This window comes from Dermacentor silvarum, chromosome 3, assembly GCF_013339745.2.
Source record: "Dermacentor silvarum isolate Dsil-2018 chromosome 3, BIME_Dsil_1.4, whole genome shotgun sequence".
Lineage (NCBI taxonomy): Eukaryota > Metazoa > Arthropoda > Arachnida > Ixodida > Ixodidae > Dermacentor > Dermacentor silvarum.
In genome coordinates, this window is record NC_051156.1 from 219,397,928 (window position 1) to 219,415,807 (window position 17,880).

The window sequence follows — 17,880 nt, forward strand, 5'->3', positions numbered from 1 at the left end:
AATTTGATTTCAGAAAGTTTGTTTCGGCTGTTCTGTTCCTGTGCCGAAGGATCTGGGGCTGCGGCTGGCGCACAAAAATGCACGTCGCCTGTGACCAGTGAAAAGCTTCACACGAAAAATAGTATTCGTCGATCATGAGAGCAATAATTAAGCTAATGTTCGTGTGGCTATTACTCATCTCAACCAGTGCATTCCTTTAACATCAATGGCCTATACAGTGTAGACCGCTTATAACGTAAGTCGCCAGAGTCGCGAATATCCACACAATAAGCGGTACCGCACTATAACCAAAACAACTATTTTATTGCAATAATGGACACTCCAGGCGCATTTCTGCCGTTGCTGTCACCGTGATGTAAGTTCCGTATTCACTTACTAAATAAATTACCAAGCACGGTGTCACGCGCGCACAAGCAAACATGAACACATCTTGCTCGTTGACTGCGGAAACGATCTGTCAAAACGCTCGAGTGACGAAGTGCAGCGAGCAAATTGACCTTCGTGCTATCATGCCTCTCGCTTCAACGCGACCTATAAGCCGCGAAAACCGGGCGCGCGGCGTACTTTCCCCGTCGCAGATTGCTTTCAAGATAGGACCAAGGCGATCATATCTCTGAAGTGGATCGTCGCAGATTACGTCCTGCTTCGATCCACTGAAACCGTTCCGCATTGCGTTGCTGGCGAAAATTCCTTCCTTCTGTTTGCGCTAGTCCCGAACACCCGTGATGCGGCCCGATTTCCGTCCATCTCCGCACACATGATCACTTTCCTTTTAAATGCGGCATCATGATGAACTCGGTACTTCATGCTGATAGAGCAGACGCAGAGAACGTAAAGACAGATGGTAGACTATTGCCTAAGCACGTGCACTGCAGCACCTGGAGGAAGCTACGGTAGCTAGGCTCGAGAGTAGCTAGGCTCGTCACGCGTGCGAGGCGGCCATTTTTAAATGCTGACACCTATATAGTAACGCAGATTTAGGGTCGTACTCGATTCTAAAGCGCACGCAATTTTTATACCTGTTTTATTGAAAGAAAGTGCGCGTTAGATTCAAGTAAATATGGTATTTGTGGCTTGAGGGGAGCGTTTGCCATCTAGGTTGACTGCCGAACTTCCAGGCAGCCGCACTGTAACCAGTATTTCGTGTCCCGCAACTGCACTATAAGCGATACGCGTTAATCTGCAAGGTAAACCACGCTGGTCTGCAAGGTAAACCACGCAAGGTAAACCAGAACAAGGTCTGCAAGGTAAATCACGCTGCAAGGTCTGCAAGAACATGACTTCAACCTGTCTTGCTAAGGCTACTTCCTCTGATTTTACATTCAAAATTAAGGAGCCTCTAAATTGTGACAGCACCAATGTGGTCTACATGCTCCATTGTGAAGTCTGCGACCAACAGTATATAGGCCAGACTGGAACCGCATTCAGACTCCGTCTAAATAACCACAGAGCTCACACCCGCGCACTACCACATCTGCCATTTTCAAAACATATCAGTCTGCCAGAGCATTCATTTGACAAAATACGTGTGACTCTTCTCCAGTCAGGCTTCCGCTCTTCTCGTGAATGGGAACAAAGAGAGTCCTATTTTATCCACAAATTTAGAACAATCACGCACGGCATAAATGAACACATGGGAAACCTCTCGTTTCTTTGTCCATAAGTTAAATTAGCTAAATAAGAACTGAATCCCCACATAGGCAAGCAGAACACGTGTGTGATGTTGAAAGCCCACTACTCCAGTGGGGGAGCGAACTAAACCACCCACATTATTGTGCCTTGCTCTTTTATGCTTATTTTGCCACGCTGTTATTATATTTGCAGTTTAGTTCTTCTTCTCTCGCGTTTCTTGTGCTTTTCCCTTTTCTTTGTCTGGCACGACCAGGTCTTAGTCTCTTTCTTTTTTTCCACATTCAGCTCAAAATGGCAGGCGTGCCCGTCAATCATGTATGTCAAATACGCTAACAGCGACCTTGTCAATGAAATGTCCACTGCCGCTGGTGAAGGGAATGCGCCGTGCATCGTTGTCGATCATGTAAAAGCACCTGTAATGGGGACAGTGTCAAAGGCCTGTCCGGTGCCAATGATGATTCACGTGTAAAAGCACGCATAATGGGGACCCTATCAAGCACCTGTCCACTGCCAATGATGACAGGTTATGTCGTGAAGAACCCCGTTACCTACAAGTAATATCCCTGGCCATCAGCTCTCTCCCTTGTATTTTTTTATTTTATATATTTTTCTTTTTTATATTTTTTATCTATTTATTTATTGTTCTGCACGCTCAGCTCAAAATGGCCGGCGTGCTCATCAATCATGTGTGTCAAAGCACGCTTAACTGCGACCGTGTCAATGACATGTCCACTGCCACTGTTGATGGGAATGTGCCGTGCTTCGTTGTCGATTAGGTAAAAGCGCGTGCAAGGGGGACCTATCAAATACCTGTCCACTGCTAATGATGACAGGAACGCGTCATGCAGAACCAACAAGTAATCTCTCTGGCCATTGGCTCTCTCCCTCATGTTTTTTTTTTTTTTTTTTCGTCTTCTTTCGCTACCTGAAGATATAAAAAGACTGTTGCGAGAATTTCCTGTATCCCTTGAAAAAGGTCGGTCCACCGACCGAAACTGTTGGGTAAATAAACCTAAGATAACCGCAAAGTTGTGCTTCTCATTTTTCTGAATACGCTTGGCCCATTGAACAATCTAGTTACACTATATATATATATGCCTGTGGCAGATAGCACAATTCTAGCAGGTCTTCTCGGAAGAGGCGGACATTATTTCGCAAGAAAATTGAAATGCATAATAGACTGATTTAAAAAAATTTACTAATTAAGTTTTTAACTAATCACCTTATGGGCCATATTGCAATTTACAAATTCTAGCGTGGAGTTCACAAGGTGGATCCACTTGGAACGAACTCTCAGGACGACACCAGTTTCTAGATATTAATTACCGAACCTTGCGGAGGAATGCATTTGCATTCCAGTTACTTTTGTGCATCAGTGCATAAAACGATGTTTTGTTAAGAAAGAAGCTGGAATGCCAATTTTGATACAATTGCATATTTCTGTGCCAAGCTCCACCAAAAGCGTGAAATTTGATGAAATTGCACCTGCTGCGTCAAAATGCCCTAACTTGCCGCAAATGTTGTCAGTTGCACTAGTTTTAGCAGAAAATAAAAAGCTGTGTTGGCAATCTGCACTTTTTGCCATCCTCGTTCATGTGTCAGATTTTGTTGGCCCAATCCAGTCGCGAAAACGCAGTAATGGAGAGGCGCGAATGTGCGTTGTGGTGTTGGGTGCCCAGAGAGTTGCTTTTGGAATGCTGCTTTCTGGTTGCAACACTGCTGTTTGCGATGCAGCTTTTAAAGCGAATAGCTTTCTCTGGCATAGGCGAGGGTTCCGCCAAAGGGTTCCTACGGCGTAGACGCTGACGCACCAAAGACGGCAAGAAGTGGGCGCATGCGCTCCCCACGGGTGCAATGAAGGAACTCTGGGAAGGCGAGGAAGGCACTGAGGGCGTTTTGTAACAAATGTTTTGCTGTTGTTATCATAAGCTGCTTTTACATGGACGCGGCAGCGGGGCTTCGCTTCATCCATCAGCTTTCTTAGCATTTCTTCGCAGTCTCCTCAGCCAATACTTAATGTTCACCCGTGATGCATCATCTGTTTGGCATCTGTTTGGCCTTTACGGCATTCCACATTGTCAGCGCATCACCGGTGTTAATGTTGTGGTACCATCTGCCTAACTGGATATCAAACTACCTTTATGGCTTGACACTGCCTCTTAGTCCTAGCAGCGTCAAACCAACAGCTGATCTGAATAATTGCGATGAAACCTGCCTGATGCTTTGCCTTCAGTGTGAGATGAGACTAAGCAATGACGGATTTTACCATTTAATTTCTTGCTCTCAGGGCAGAAAGCCAGTAACAGGCATGAATTCGGATCGAAGCGAGTAGTCTGGGCTGCATGGACCATGTTGCTATGTAATCACAGTTAGGGTGGCTATTATGTTGCCGACGGTAACTGCCACAGTAATTTGTGGTATACGATATGCATGTGCAAAGGGTCTAAAAGGTCATGTATTGCTGTAACGTATCATGTACCAAGCAAACATAAAATTATCTTATCCTGCCAATAATTTGACAGTTGTTTTCAGAACTATATTCCACTGCCGCATGGATATTCCTGTGTACACCTTCCACCTTTGGCAGTGCAAGTTACATGTGAGATAGAGTATAGATGTCAACTACAGTTGAGTCTGTCAACCTTTTTTGTGACTTTTGGTCATTCATTTTCCCGGTTAGTGTGTTTTTTCTCACTGTTTCTTTCAGAAAATGTATGAACGAGGTTCTACTGTACCTAGGTTATCAGGCTGCACTAGCATAAGAGTGCTTGGGCCATCTCTTATTGCAGCTTTATAACTACGATGCCTGCTCCCGTCATTGCATGTGTCATGCAGGGAAGTCGAGCATCAGGGCACAGTTGTCTCTGATTTTATTATACGTAGGAGTCTCACCTAACTATTTGAGATTTCATGTGTCATTCGAAGGTTATTGAACGTACATTTTTTATGACTACATTTCCAGTCGCAGGTGACAACACCAGCAAGTCTAGGCCTTGTCTCAGCAAGCCCTACCTCTGTAAGTGGTACTTCTGCCATGGGACCTAGCATCCCAGCAGGTGCAGTGCAAGTGGTGGCCAGCCCCAGTGGCACAGTGAAAGTGATTGGTGTGGCAACAGCCGCAAGTGGACCCACAGCAACTGCATCCACTCCTGGTACCGGTTCTGCTCCGGGTATAGGTGGTAGTCCCCTTGTGGCTTTGGCTGTGGCAGCTTCTACAGCAGCAGGGCCTGCAGCGCAGCCGACAGTAGCCAAGTCACTGGTGCGCGTAGCAACCAGTGCAGCACCATCTGGTGTAGGTCGGCCAACACCTGCAGCAGGCCCTGCTCCTGTCACCTTGGTCACGGCAGCAAAGTCTCTCTTTCTTGGTGGGCCACAAGGTGGGGTGGCCGCAACAGTGGCGGCTGTGGGTTCGAACCCCCAACCCATTGTGGCAGTGGCTGGGCCACCCACAGCCACTGTGGTGACAACACCCACCGTACGACGAGGCCTGCCGCAAATCCTGACACCTCGCGTGACTGGTGCAACAGTGCTGTCCAACTCTACAGGTGAGTTCAAATTATGCAGCAGCACTAGTGTGATTCATGGTAACGTTTTATATGAATAGCATTACAGGCACTTTCCTGCTACATCTGCGCTGGCGTGATTGCCATCACCACTGTAATGTACTAGAAACTCCCGTTTTCTTTTTTTTAAATTATTATTCTGGTATTTCAAGCCAAGAAAAAAGAAAAGCAGATCTTGTAGCTTTCAGTTCCATGTGTTGTTAGCCAAGGTAGGATAAAAGGCATGCGTGAAAGAGGAAATAATTTGTCAGACCTTCAGATCCTCCTTGATTTCACAACATTTTGCAAAAAAATATTCCAACAGGGCATGCAGAGAAATTTGAATAACAATGATAATTGTGCAGGACGGCATACAGCGAGCACTTTACCGCAGGTTGCCCATGCAGCCATTGTTCAGCGCATGCACTGGTCTTGGGCTCTTACATTGCCCACCTGCTTTTTGGCTTTGGTTGACTCAACATTATGCACACACATCAGGCTTGTGCCACCTGACTTCTTTGTCTTGGGCTCAAGGTGGCCTTGGATCAGAGTACAGTAAATCTTCACTATAAGTAGTATTCGGTTAAAAGCAGAGAGGCCCTAAAAGAGATACAACACTCCAGCAGCTCGGAAACTTGCGAAATTTGTATTGAAGTAAAGCCGTGCTTGACAGTGGCGGGGGGGGGACATAGCAGTGACACGATTCTGTTTCTAGCTTGTCTGTGGGTTATCATTATGTAATACAGCCACAGTCCAGAGCAGCTAACATCATGTAGTGGAATGGCCTTTGGAATGATATATGTATCTCCAGGTTAATATGAAGAAAAGCAGAGAGACACTTTCTATGCTGCACTGCAGTGGTGCTGTGCACATTTCACATTTTATACTAAGCGAAGTTTGACACCACTCCTTTTCAAATAATCCAATCTGAAATGTGTGCACTGTAGTAGGAACCATGAAAAAAGCAATTTTGTTATCACAAAATTTCAGTGTACTGTCAGCATAAATTCAAAAACAAGCAAGTTGAAAAGGACTAGAGTGTATAGTTGTGTTTCCAGGTTCGTCTGCGTCTGTAACCATGGCTTAATAGGCTCGAAAGCATGCACCTTCTACTGCATCCCGCTTAGGAAACGGTTGTGGAGTGATTGCATGTTGCAATCCTATGTAATTGTGCGTAACATGTGTTCTGATAAGTATATTTCTGCTCGCATTTAAATTTACGCTGATGGTATGCCATGTTAGATAGGCAGGCTGCATAGAATGTTTCAGAAGGACAGTGATTTGTTGTGCTTCACTACAAATTTTTTACTGCAGTTGATACTGCACAGCACACCTTGAGTTTTCCTGCATGCAGTTGTGCCACAGCTGTTGTTGTCACTGCTTTGCACATTGCATGAGACTGTGAAATTCTTTTATCTTTCACTTGGTGTAATGCTTATTGCTTATCAGAGACAGCAGAAACAACATCTGACAGAGCATTTACAACTGCCGTATATACTCGCATAATGAACACACTTTTTTCTTTAAAAATCAAAGCAAAGTTAGGGGGTTTATTATGAGGGTTAAAATTTATGGGAACCTTTTTGAAACAGCAAAAATTGAAAACTAATATGGTAATTATTTGAAAAATGCATTAGATAACTTTGCAGTAAAAATAGATGTAAGCTTTTTGCAAACCGTAGCAGCATTTTTATTACACTTCACCACGCATCGAAACCACCAGACCTGTCGTCCAGGTTGCTAGCTGCTTCATCCACATTGTGGTTCATTATACAGGCATGGACCATTCATTATACAGGCATCCCCACATGGCAGCGATATCAACTGCTATAACCAATGTATAATGACATGCAAATATTCGACATCTGTTACGTGAATATTGCTTTAATAAACTTCATAAACACTACTGCTTGTTCGTGGCGCAGAACATTGTTGCTGCAACCATATATAGCAAGTACCTGTTCACAGCATTCCTACTGAACAAAGCCTGCTAATCTTTAATAAGCAGTAAGTATATTGAATAAGCAAATATTTTTTGTATTTTTCAATGAATATTAGTATTTTTTGCCTTCCACTGTAGTGTCTTTCGAATTCCAAATTTAGAATGTCCGTGTGCCTCATTTCAAACAATCCTCCATTTTATTATCATTATTTGTATTGTGTCATCAAGGTATTTAGAAGTGCAAAATTCGTTTCAATAGCTTGAGCAGCTGGTAGTGTTGTTGTGGTTTTTTACTTGTTCTGGAGGACACATGTCACACTGCTAGGAGATTACCCCACTATCTTTGCATAGCTGAAAGAAGAGTGTTGGCAGTGCAATCCTTCCTATTGCACGTGTTGCAGCACTGTCTTCTTGTTCAATTTTTGCTAATCCAAGTATTCAAAGCTGCAGTTTTGTTGTAAAGCAACAGAGAAGGCCGTATTTTCACACATTTAACCCACACAACAGAACACCACACGTTTGCACCAGAACTCGCATACATAGCATGCACCAAAACACAAGAAATAAAGAAACCAGTGTGCGGAGGTGCAGGCTATGCACAAATTTTGAGCCGAGATGCAGCTTCGTGGCAATGCACTACGCATTGTTGTGAAACCGCACCTGGCGATAAAATTTACATATACTGTAAAAACTGGAATATAGGTTGTAACGGAATATAGGTTGTCCACCCAAACTTTCTAAATTCTAAAAAAGAAAGAGAAAAAAAAAGGGGGGGTAAAAATGTATAAACCAATAAGAATGACTGGTATATAAGACAGGGGATAACTTTTTGTCGCGGTTTCATGAAAAGAAACTTTGACCTATATTCCAGTTCTTACAGTATGCAAATGCTTTTCTTATTGCTGTGAAACTGCGCTGTTTTGACGCAGAGCTGCAGTGAAAGTTAGGATGATTGCTTATGAAGTTCAGCTTTCTGCTGCCAGTGGTGCCGTGTCTTTTGTAAATATTTGAACATTGTCAACATTGTCACAGCAGTTGTTTGTGCAGAGAATAATACGTATGTGAATATGCCTTTTTTTCTTTCTTTCCTTTATCCACACACAACACACACACATAGCACAAATGTTTGTACTATCGTTAATTCAGTGATTATCATGCTTCATTTGCCATTCCATGTTAATCTGTCCTTCCTAATGTTACTTTACATAATCAGTGGTGTGTTGTTGGCACTAAGGTGTACCTTTTTTTTTTTTTTTTTTTTGTACTCTTCCTGGAAATGCAGTGGGCACCCTGAAACCAGTGCGGGGTAGCAGTCCAGCCCTCTCCCAGCTGGCAGCCCATGTGACCCATGTGGCCGCAGCCACTGCACCCACGGGACAGATTCCACTTATGGCCCCCATCTCAGTTGTGGGTCACCTGCCCACATTGCTGAGTCAGCAGTTCCTCTCTCCGGGTCTCGGTCCCCTGGCAGCAGCTGCAGCCTCTGCTGGTGGCAACGCGCACCACCACCACCACCACCATCACACCGGCGCCACTGCAGTCGTTAAGCCCCTCGTAGTCGTCAGCCTTCCCAACGTGGTGGCCCAACCAGCAACCTCGTCTAGCGTTGGCACAGCCCAGTGACACCCCCTCCCTCCTGTTTGGCGATGACTTCTTGCAGTGGTGGCTTGCAGTTTTGTTCCCCATATTTTTTTTTTTTTTCCCCACATGTGTTGCCTTCTTACGAGCACCCCACCGCCTCTGTTGTGTTGCCTGCCCAAAGAAAGTTCTGTGCTGTGCTTAAAGCTGCAGCACAGAGCTGTAGCAGACCCTCTCACCTCTGTTTCATCGTTATTGTAGAAGAAGACTTATTCACCATTAACGCATGCATACGTGGAAACAGAAAAACTTGCATAACTTCTGCATTGACAGCATTTTCCTGTCGTGGTTGATGTCCTTGTTTCGGCCAGCTTCTTCCTTCTCCTGAATATCACAGGCCTGCAAGAGTCTGTCATGCTTGACTTTACCGTGGCTGGTGTGGTAGATGTTCCATTCCGCACTGAAGAGCTCTACTTGTCATGGATGCAAGAAAGAGAAAGCAAGTATGCTTTCTTACCACCGTGTTCTCCTATGTTGACGATGCTTGCTGGCTGATTCATACCTCTTTCCTCGACTGCTTGTGGTTCATGAAAAGGTGTTATGTAAAGATTTCACACGATTCCCACACTGAAGAGCATGATGTTGTTAAGCTCTGCAAGAAAGGCAGTGTTTATTTTCTTTTTTTTTTTTTCTCATCTGTGTTCTTTGCTTGTTTTTTAGCAGCCGTTCTGTCCATTTAATTTCGTTTATCAGTGACACATTTCTCAGTGTAGAATTTGCTTGACAAGAAAGAAGAAAATCTGTGGCAAGCTCTATTTTTCTCTACTCTGCAGTGGCATTCACTATGAGGCATGCTGGTTTGTAATGCCACTTATTTTGCACATGGCACTGATGTCTAAGTTGCTGTGCTTATTGCTTCATGTAGTCATCGTTATGCATTCTTTGTCAGCACCTATGACATGGCAGGCTGTCGGAATATATTACATTTCTGTCCAGACTTTTCTCTCTCTCTTTTTCCAGTCATAGCCGCACTTACAACCCTTCCCCCACTTTTTTTTTCTTGGTGTTCATTAACACTCCCTGAGGTAAGCATTGATTTAAGCTCAGAGACTTTTGCATGTGCACTTGGTGCACAGTGAATCTATGCCTGCCATTTCATTGTCTGAACTGTTATAACCTGCAGACAAACGAGTCTTTGGCATGGCCATAACATCCGCCTTGTTCCCTAACAAGAGATGCAAGAAATTTGCAGTTCTATTACATGAAGTACACTGTTCAAGCTTACTGTCCTCCCTCTCTGCAGTCAGTGTGCTTTGCACTCTTTGGTCTGCTTGTGAAATGACAAGAGCCTTGCTGCTGCTCTTCTTAGCTGTACTTGTGCCCCCATCTATCGTTTTGACAAACACATTGACAAAGGAGCTTCTCATGGTGTGGCGAGTTGAGCATCCTGGGACATCACATGTCTTCCTTACTCTTACAAAGAAGTGTACCCATGTTTTCTGCTGCCTTTGACAATTCATTCCATTGCTGAAGCTTCCAAGAAAGTGGGCTGCTATGTATGTGTTCTGTGCATGAACTGTTCTGGTTTTGTTGCTGTTGCCCTTTTGTCCTTGTTTTCTGTTCGTGTTATAGAACCCTGTCAACTGTGAATGTTGTGACGTGTCGCACCTGCTCAGCGATTTCTGTTTTCTACGTTATGTTATCCAGTGAGCAGAATTGAGATGTGTGTTGGGGGGGGGGGGGGGGGGCAGTGTTTGTGCTTCAGGAACTAGACAGGATGCACCTTTCTGGCCTCGTGAGCTGTGTCACCCTTAAAATGCTCTGACTTCACTTTTGTGTGTTCTGCTTTCTAAACGCTTTATAGCTTCCCAAGTGTAAAGGAGTGACGCCACTTCTTAAGCCTGGGCACATTTTACTGCGCATGTTAACTATGTTTATTTTGCAATTATGAGACAGTTTGCTGGCTTGGCAATGGAGAGGGGCAGACTGTGCAGCCTCTCACAAAGCTCAGTGCCACTAAGCATAACTGAAGCTATCTTTGAAGTGTTCTCACCATTCACTGTGGTGGGATTGTGCTTGTCGCATGCGAGACGCGGGAGCAGTGCTCCTAAGTGAAGATCTCCTCCGGGGTCCAAAGAGAGTTACAAGTGGTGATGACGTTTACACGTGTGCGCAGAGACAACAGAAACCTGATGCAGCTTTTGTGTACGTCTGTTCACATAAGTGCTTGGACATGTGATTTCCAGCAACCCCATGCAAAGATGGCTCTCAATAGGCCATTGTAATGCAACTTGATTAGAAAGCGTTTGCTTTTGAGAAATGAAAGCTCAGCCTTGCCTTTTTTATTTTTCTCCCTGTGTTTTTTTTTTTTTTTTGGACACTGTCTGACTTTACTATCTGCCCTTTAAGCTTTTTGCACTTGTGGTACCTGACAGATGAAAGGTTTAAGTAATTGTTTTCTGGTTTTGTCCTGGAGGAACTTATTGATTTATTGTCTTTTTTTATTTGTTTTTTAAAGAGAGGAACAAAGTGTGTGATTCTCAGCTCAAATCTTTATACTTACATCCTTTTTTCTTTTCTTCTCCGGGTTTTGTAATGTCTGTAAATGTGAAATGGAAATAGTACATTATTTTACAAAACTTGGGAGTGCTTAAAGATGGCTATGTTTGCCTTGCGAGAACTAATCATTTGGCATACATGCATTTTTATGAAATGGGAGTTTTGCGTTTTATCTTAGTGCAAACATTTTTGTTCAACTTTTTCTCAAAATAATCCTATCTTAATTAGCTGTGGCTGCTATGACACCAAAGGTGGCACTGGTGTGTTACAGAAATATTAGTGCCCATTGTCTGTGGTTTGCAGCAGAAGCCGTAATAGAAGCCGGAGAGAAAAAAAAAAAGTAGTGAATTAGATGAGGTCCTGCAATTTTTACATTGCTACAACTATGCTTCTAAAATGGGCACTTTACATGCTTTCTCGAGGCTTTATAGAGTGCGATGGTAAAGATTTGAAGCCAGCAGTTCTCCGTAAAAACGTATTTTCTGTTTTTCACCAACATTGGTTTAAACCTACACTGAACACTGAAACAGGCCAGCATTTTTCTTCCACCTTTGATTGCTGTGACACTTAGACTGTTGTGCCTCAAGTCATCGTAGCATCTGTGGACCTCTGTACTGACCCTTTAATTGATGCATGCAACATCTGTCTGTCTGCCTTCGCTTCTGGAACGAAACAAGCAGCTTCATGGGGCATAGACTGACTGCTCATTCAAAGTCCAAGTTCAAATGTGCGCATGTGTGGATTGTGGAGATGATGTGATTGATTGTAGTCATGTTCTTCCCCATACCTAGTGCATATTTTAAAAAAGATCCTCGTTTCCTAAAATTGTTTCCTCGCCAGGTGGCCATGGCATTGTTTCTCAAACTTAAATTCAAGTATCCCTGAGGTGGGCCAAAGAAGGTGTTCTTTAGAAACTGCTCTGCAGTGTGCACTAAATGTTCTGTGACAAATTGATCAATCAGTGGAGGTAGCAAATTTCCTCTGAAAAGCTATACAGAGAACATTATGTGCACTGTATATTTCAAAGTTTTCACTGCTGGTGTAACCACTTTAAAAGCTTGGCATAAAGAAAAACATTTGAATCTACTTGCAGGCACTTGTATGCAAGATAAGGGTGTCCAAAATTATGGTACATTCGACTGGTTCCTACCGCACTCCGAATTTGCAGCGATGTGGAGACCTCTTGACATTGGAGGTAGAGAAAGTATGCGCATGCCGAGCATTCAGTTGCTCCCAGAGCAATCATATGAGCCAGAAAATAGGAATTCTGTCTATATTTAGGCCGCGATCTCAGTGCTCCCAGCTTGAGAGTGAGATCGCCCTCAACCAATGAGACGGAGCGCGCCACTCTGAATCAACCAGTCGAATGTATGCCGAGCACTCGATTTCAACCAGCCGAATGTAAACTGCGCCGCAAGAGCGCTCGAAAGCGCTTGAAAATGACCAGTAAAATGTACCATTAGTTCCATACCCTATTTTTACCCAGAGGTGAAATTTGTCAGCCAATTTATATAGACTTGAATCGGGCATCTAGCTTGAAAGAATGCCTTTACATTAACACGTTTTCTCACTGTGCATTCTATGACTTGAAAGGCAAACTGTCTCGCATCTTATAGCAACCTATAAAATAGACGCTCTTGGCAGAGATGACTAAGTTGCGCAGCTGAATGGAAGCAGCCGCACCTGTTTTATGGGTTATTGTCTCCTGGAAGCTTGTGTATGCAGAGGAGCATTGTTTTCTAAGTTAAAGATAGTGTCAAGCCAACAGATTTTGTTGGACAACTAGACATTATGTCAGAATCTGTCTTTCTCCTGCTTGAGTGTCTCTTTCCAATTTCATAGCTCAGAACCGGTATGTTGCAGAGTTGTGACAACTGGCTAGAATGAACTAAAGCATGAACTTGTTCAACGTCCAATGAGTAGTTTGATTAGTAGTTGAGGACTTGCTATTTTAATATTTGTAAATGACTGTATTAAATATAATGATGCTAAGTGGATACGATGGGACAGCTGTAGTACTTTAGTGAGGGGTGTATTTCAGTGAGTATTTCTACATGGTAACTTGCACACTTGTGCGTATGAAGTTCTTTTATAGTGTGATTAGTTGGACCTGGGAAAGCCCTTTTCTGTTATAAATGCCCATGGGTCAATTTCTGCAGTCATTCTAGCATATATTGATCAAAAAATGAAATTTAATTTCTCATAGACCTGAGTAATTGGTAAGGGCATCATTTTCTTCGTGTCATTGAACCACCGACTGACTCTCTTGCCCCTGATGTATCTCTGGGGACATTGACTCAGATATCTTGATGTTATCAGTGTTACAGCATGCCTTACTTGTGACGAGTTTCATCTCTAAAAAAGACCTTGTAGGGATGGTTAGCAGCACTGAATGCTGCATCACTTGCTTAAATTTATGCTAAATTAAGTAGAAAAAAGGTTAATTGGGCTCTTGGCATAGAAAATAGAGGAGTGAACATGGAAGAAAGTAAAAGATTAAAAATTATCTCTGAAAATTTTGTATTGCTACAGCTATCTACAGACTTTTGATGCACCCTGTAGAGAGATAGTACTATTGATCAGTATTGATGATAAACAGAGCAGCAAGACATCGGGTGAGGCAATCATGATCATCCATCTCTGTGAAGCCAACATTTTTGTCACTGATTGAGGTCAAATCAAATGTAAGCAACAAAGTTGCTGCCTGAACCAGACTTCAATTGCTCCAAAATTTAACTCTTGCAGATTTAGACTAACATATTCTCATTTGATTGTAGCACCAACACTGTCTAGTTATGTTTTCTCTCTCTGTCTTTTTATTTCTTTAATATTATATATATATATATATATATATATATATATATATTTTTTTTTTTTTTTTAAGTTTTCAAATGTATTAGAAGCAGCCACTGAAGTACCTGTGATTGGGTCAAAGGGTTCACGACAGATAAAGGTTTGGGAGCTACTGGGCTATGGTATAACACTGATCACAGCACAGCAGTCCTGGTAAGCATTGCAGACTATAGCAGTGCAAAAATCAAATGAAGAAAATAAAATAAACACATAAACAAACAGTTGGTCGTTACTCTTACATATACCTTTGCTTTTACTCTTTGGTTATGTGTTGCTTTGGTCTTAAATGCATGCCAACTTCAGTGCTCTATTTTTGTAAGACACATTTGTCCATATTTTGTCTTTACATAGAAGCATCTTCCTCTAATGTGTTGCCTCGATTTTAGAATCTAATTTTCCTTTTCCTTTTTTCCTTCTGATGCCATAGGAGAGATAAAAATGTTTTTCTAGCATTGTAAGGCTGTTAAAGATGTATGTGCATTGAACGTACATTGAACCTGTGATGGGCAAATGTCCTTGAATGAATTCAATTTGTCTTGTATCAGACTCTGGGAGTGGACGAAGCGGTCAATTAGTGTCAATTTGGTGAGCTGGAACATTCTTTGTCGAGTGTTTTAAATGCCCTCAAGAGTGCAGGATCAGGCAAGTGATGAATTTCATATCAAGTGGTGTGTTATGCTGACTTTTTGGCACCACCTGAGTAGCGACGCCTGACATCCGACACTTTTTTTTTTTTTTTTGTAACTGCGCTGATGGAAAAGAAAGGGGGGGGGGGGGGGGAGGCAAGGAAACAAGCAAGTTAGAAAGCAGAAAATTGTCTCTATGTTATCTGCTGTCTTCTAAAGCACTCTCAAGTCAAGATGTATTAATATCAAGATCCAGTTTTATTTGCATGTCTCAGGATGCCTTCAGAATTTCTCGATGGTTCTAAAAGGAAGGCGTCCAGCAATATTTTGTGCACTTTTGAGGTAGTGTGCTCCTCTACATTCGTGCAGGATGGCCTCTTATTTTCTTTCACTGTGCACGATGAACATTGAACAACAGACGTGAGGTTTGGGAGAACAGTCGAGACAACTTCGCTGTGCTGCAGTCTCTTTTTTGCGCAGCATGCTTTCTAAAAGCAATGTGCGTGATGGCTTTCGACTGCATGTTGACCTCTCATATATTGTATAATTTATTGTGTGCACCTATTTTTCAATATTTTTTCTTTGGCACATATACATATGTATGTAGATAACGCATAATTTATTTGTGTGGATGTGAAACAGTGGCTGCAAACTGCTTAATCCAAGGAAGCGGCGTGATGCGAATGAAGTACTGCTGCCTCACATGTTGGTTCCTCTGCTTGTACATGTTTAGGAAATGGATCTGCTGCCCCTACAACAGTCGCCTTGCTTTTTGTATCTTGTTATTGGCTGTCGAGGTGCTTTTCTAAATTTTTTTTTTGTAAACAGCATGAGAGTTCCCCCTCCTCCTCGAGTTTCCTTTTTTTTTTCTCCGACTTCTATCAACCAATTTCTGAGACCCATTCTATTCATGGTACTAAGCTTTGTGGAGGCGACCAGTTGCTGTGCGAATATATTTAATGGTTCTGCTATTTAGGCCGCCACTCTTCGGACATTGTTGTCTGTCATTTTTTCTAGTGCATGGAAGCACTGATCCCTCATTGTGATGGTTATTAAGATTCACTTGTGTGCCGAAACGACCTCCACTTTTATGTAGAGGGCTGTCCGGTGTTTTGTATTGTGCACATTGGTGGGAGTCCAAAGCTTTCTGCAGAGAATGTGCGACTCATGGTTTTCAGACCATCATCAGCTGTTGGATGTTGCATTGCAAGAAAAAAAAAAAAAAGCTAATGTCAAATGGAACTGAGGAGGAGAGAAAGCTAGCTGTTTTCAAGTCAAATAAATGAATTGCTGCCTAACATGCTTATAGATATGTGCAGATTTCACAACACTGACAAGGCATTGTAATATACTGTGTGGTCTCATGAATGTGCTGAAGTTTGGTACTTTTTGTATAGTGTTTGTTGGACAATGACTGGTGACATTCGGGTCTCTGCTAACCAGCTGATTTTTTTTTTTTTTTTTGAAATCTTTAAAAGACAATGCGAATGTTTTCCAGCTCTTGTTTGTTGTGTGTTCCTTTCACACTGAACTGTTATTTTCATTTTTTTTTTTTAAGGGATATGCCAAATGCATTCTGTGTAACCTTGGCCATTCATTCTCTTAGTGATAATCTTGGATTCATACCTTACTGTTAATGCTTTACACGGACATGTTTATGTTGCTGTGATCTGAGAGACTCATTTGTGAAAATGGAATTTGTATGTTGTACGGAACTTGCATGTTATGGTGCAAAAGTCTTGTATTACTATGCAGTCAGTCATTTGAGATGAAACCAAATGCGTCAAAGACAATTGTGCAAGCTCAGACAAAAATTTATTGGACATCTGGTCACGGGTATCTGAGCATGGGATGTGTGTGCTGCCTGTTATTTATGTTCAAGGGGACTGGAAATACAAGTTTAGTACAGGAATGGATGTAAAAAGCTACAGTGACATTCAATGTGTTGTGCTGGTTTTTCCTGCTTGTCTGGCCTTCACAAACGGAGTCGAGAGACCCGAGATGTGCGGCTTGGGGACAAAAGCTATAAATTTGTCCCGCCCTCCTGACAAGTAATGAGTGTGTACATTACTTCTCTTCGTTGACTGCTTTCATGCCTGCCTTGATGGGGGGCATTGTTGAAAAAGAAAAAAAAAAGTATGTCATCCTCATCTTCATCCCATACAAACACATACACCTCCTTTTCATATGTCCAAAGGAGCAATATTAAGTTATTGCAACTCTGCTGTAAGATATATTTCTGCATTGTGTGTGCATGCTTGAAGTAACCAGTGCGTGTGTTTGTTGTGACATGTATACATTTGTTGCATGAGTGCAAAATTCCTCTCTACTTTATTATTTTTTTTTAATGGCTGAAAGCGTAACTTATTTTTCACTGTTCTACTGCCTGACTTCTTTTTTTTTTTTTTTTAGTATTAGAGGATGGCATGCATTGTTAGGTTATTTATGGATGCAAGCCTAGTTTGTTTGAATATACAGATTTTTCTTCTTTTGTGAATGGTGGTGTGTACACATACATTTGTGTAGATGAATGTTGACATTCCATGTACATATTTGTGTAATATAAAAAAATGCTTTGTTTACCATTTGAACGAGTCCAATGTGTGTTTTCTTTTGAAAAAATGCAGCAAGATCTTGTACACTTCAGTACGGCACGTAGCAGTTTTGGCTCTGGATAATCAGTTTCAGGAGCATGCAAATTCGTAAAGCTTTATATACCTACAGTAGCGGAGGGTGTGGGTTAGACTCCCACCGTCGGCAAGTTGCTTTTTCGTCCTTTTAAATTTTTTTTTTTTACCTTGTCAATTCTACTCTTCATCTAAAACAACAAATAAATTTCCCTATGATTTCCTTTGGTTTCATTACCTGTTGCTTCATATGGTTCTGACTAACAAAAATTGGGCCCCTCAGTTACCTTTCTTCTCATTCATTACATATAGTTTCAGAAAGACATGGGGAAAAGAAGAATGTAGATCGAGTCCACCTTTCTTCCCTATCCCAATGTCGTTCCCCACATCTCGCAAAATGAACCAACTCGCTCAGTCACCCTTTTGCAGTTTCAGAAAGTTGTCTTGGATACAGTCAAGCCACAGTCAACTAGCTGTATATTGTTATACAGGGTGTCCCAGCTATCACGCAGCACGATTTA

General features: G+C 42.3%; 1 protein-coding gene across 1 annotated transcript in view; it reads left to right on the plus strand.

The window, feature by feature from the left end:
* Positions 1-17,323, plus strand: part of LOC119446688 (max-binding protein MNT-like) — a 44,249-nt gene extending 26,926 nt beyond the window's left edge. Inside the window, exons 8-9 of the mRNA XM_037711188.2 lie at positions 4,595-5,177; positions 8,399-17,323. Of these exons, the coding sequence (XP_037567116.1) occupies positions 4,595-5,177; positions 8,399-8,739 (924 nt within the window). The 3' untranslated portion in view covers positions 8,740-17,323. The remainder of the gene's footprint in view (positions 1-4,594; positions 5,178-8,398) is intronic.
* The last annotated feature ends 557 nt before the right edge of the window (positions 17,324-17,880 follow it).